The sequence below is a fragment of the Eimeria mitis genome, genomic scaffold (genome assembly GCF_000499745.2).
Source record: "Eimeria mitis Houghton genomic scaffold, Emh_scaff455, whole genome shotgun sequence".
NCBI lineage: Eukaryota > Apicomplexa > Conoidasida > Eucoccidiorida > Eimeriidae > Eimeria > Eimeria mitis.
In genome coordinates this window covers 2,345-3,516 of record NW_013572862.1, presented here as the reverse complement: position 1 = coordinate 3,516, position 1,172 = coordinate 2,345, and the positions used below count along the sequence as shown (strand labels likewise).

Below are 1,172 nucleotides of genomic sequence, written 5' to 3'. Positions count from 1 at the left end.
CATTCAACACTGTTTAGAATATATACAAGCACAGATACAACCAACGCCTGCATGACCTGCTGCTGCTGCTCCTGCAGCAGCAGCAACGTTTGCTGCAGCAGTTGCTGCGGCATCCGCAGCAGCAAAGCAGCATCTTCCTGCTGCTGCTGCTGCTGCAGTTGCTGCAGTTGTGTGTGCTGCTGCAGCTGAAGTGTCTTCTGCAGCAGCAACAGCAGCAGCAGTGCAGCATCTTGCTGCTGCTTCTCCTGTGCATCCTGCAGCAGCACTGTAGCATCTTGCTGCTGCTGCTGCTGCGGCGGCGGCGGCGGCTCCTGCAGCAGCAGAGCAGCATCTTGCTGCTGCTGCTGCTGCTGCTGGTGCTGCTGTGGTGCGGATAGCTGCTGCTTCGCCTTTTTGGGTGGCCTCCCTCTCTGTTGTTTTTTTTTTCTTTTTTCATTTGACTCTCTTTCTTCTGTCTCTTCTTCAAATCGTGTTGTTTTTTTTGCTGCTGCTGCTGCTGCTTCTGGTGCTGCTGCTGCTGCTTCTCTTGCTACTGCTGCTGCTCCTGTGGCTGCTGCAGCTGTTTCTGTTGCTACTGCTGCTGGTGATGCTGCTGCTGCTGCTGCTGGGCGGGGTTGAACGGGGGGGGCTGTCTCAGTTACAGGGGTTGCTGCAGCCACATCAGCTTCAGCAGTTGCTGCTGCTGCTGCTGCTTCACATTCAGTGTTTGCTGCTGCTTTTGGTTTACCTGCAGCAGCAGGAGCTGCAGCAGCAGCAGCTGCTGCTGCTGCTTGCTGCTTTGCTGCAGGCATGCTGGGGGCTGCGCGCGTGGGTTCAACTGAGGTGTACCCGAGCTTCTGGGGGATCCGTTGCTGCTGCTGTTGCTGCTGCTGCTGCTGCTCCTGTTGCTGCTGCTGTTGCTGCTGCTGCTCCTGCTGCTGCTGCTGCTGTTGCTGCTGCTGCTGCTGTGAGAGGTGCTGTGCGTTGGCAGCAGCTGCAGCGAGGCGTTCCCTGGAGTATGTGGATGGGGGGGGTAGAGCCCGCGTCATTGTTTTATATTTTGTTTCTTGTTTATGAATATTTTTGTTTTTGTTTGTTTGCTGTTTGTTGTTTTCTTTATCCTGCAGCTCTTCTTCTGTCTGTGCTGCTGTTGTTTCTGGCTGCTGAGGAGAGGACTTGTGTGTGTTGTGTGT

The 1,172-nt window shown here is 55.0% G+C and overlaps 1 protein-coding gene across 1 annotated transcript in view; it reads right to left on the bottom strand.

Annotated features, from left to right (window-relative positions):
• The window catches only part of EMH_0012930 (uncharacterized protein), a gene marked incomplete at both ends in the record, with an annotated part of 1,206 nt that extends 178 nt beyond the window's left edge, over positions 1-1,028 (bottom strand). Inside the window, one exon of the mRNA XM_013499675.1 lies at positions 3-1,028. Within this exon, the coding sequence (XP_013355129.1) occupies positions 3-1,028 (1,026 nt within the window). The remainder of the gene's footprint in view (positions 1-2) is intronic.
• Positions 1,029-1,172: the final 144 nt, after the last annotated feature.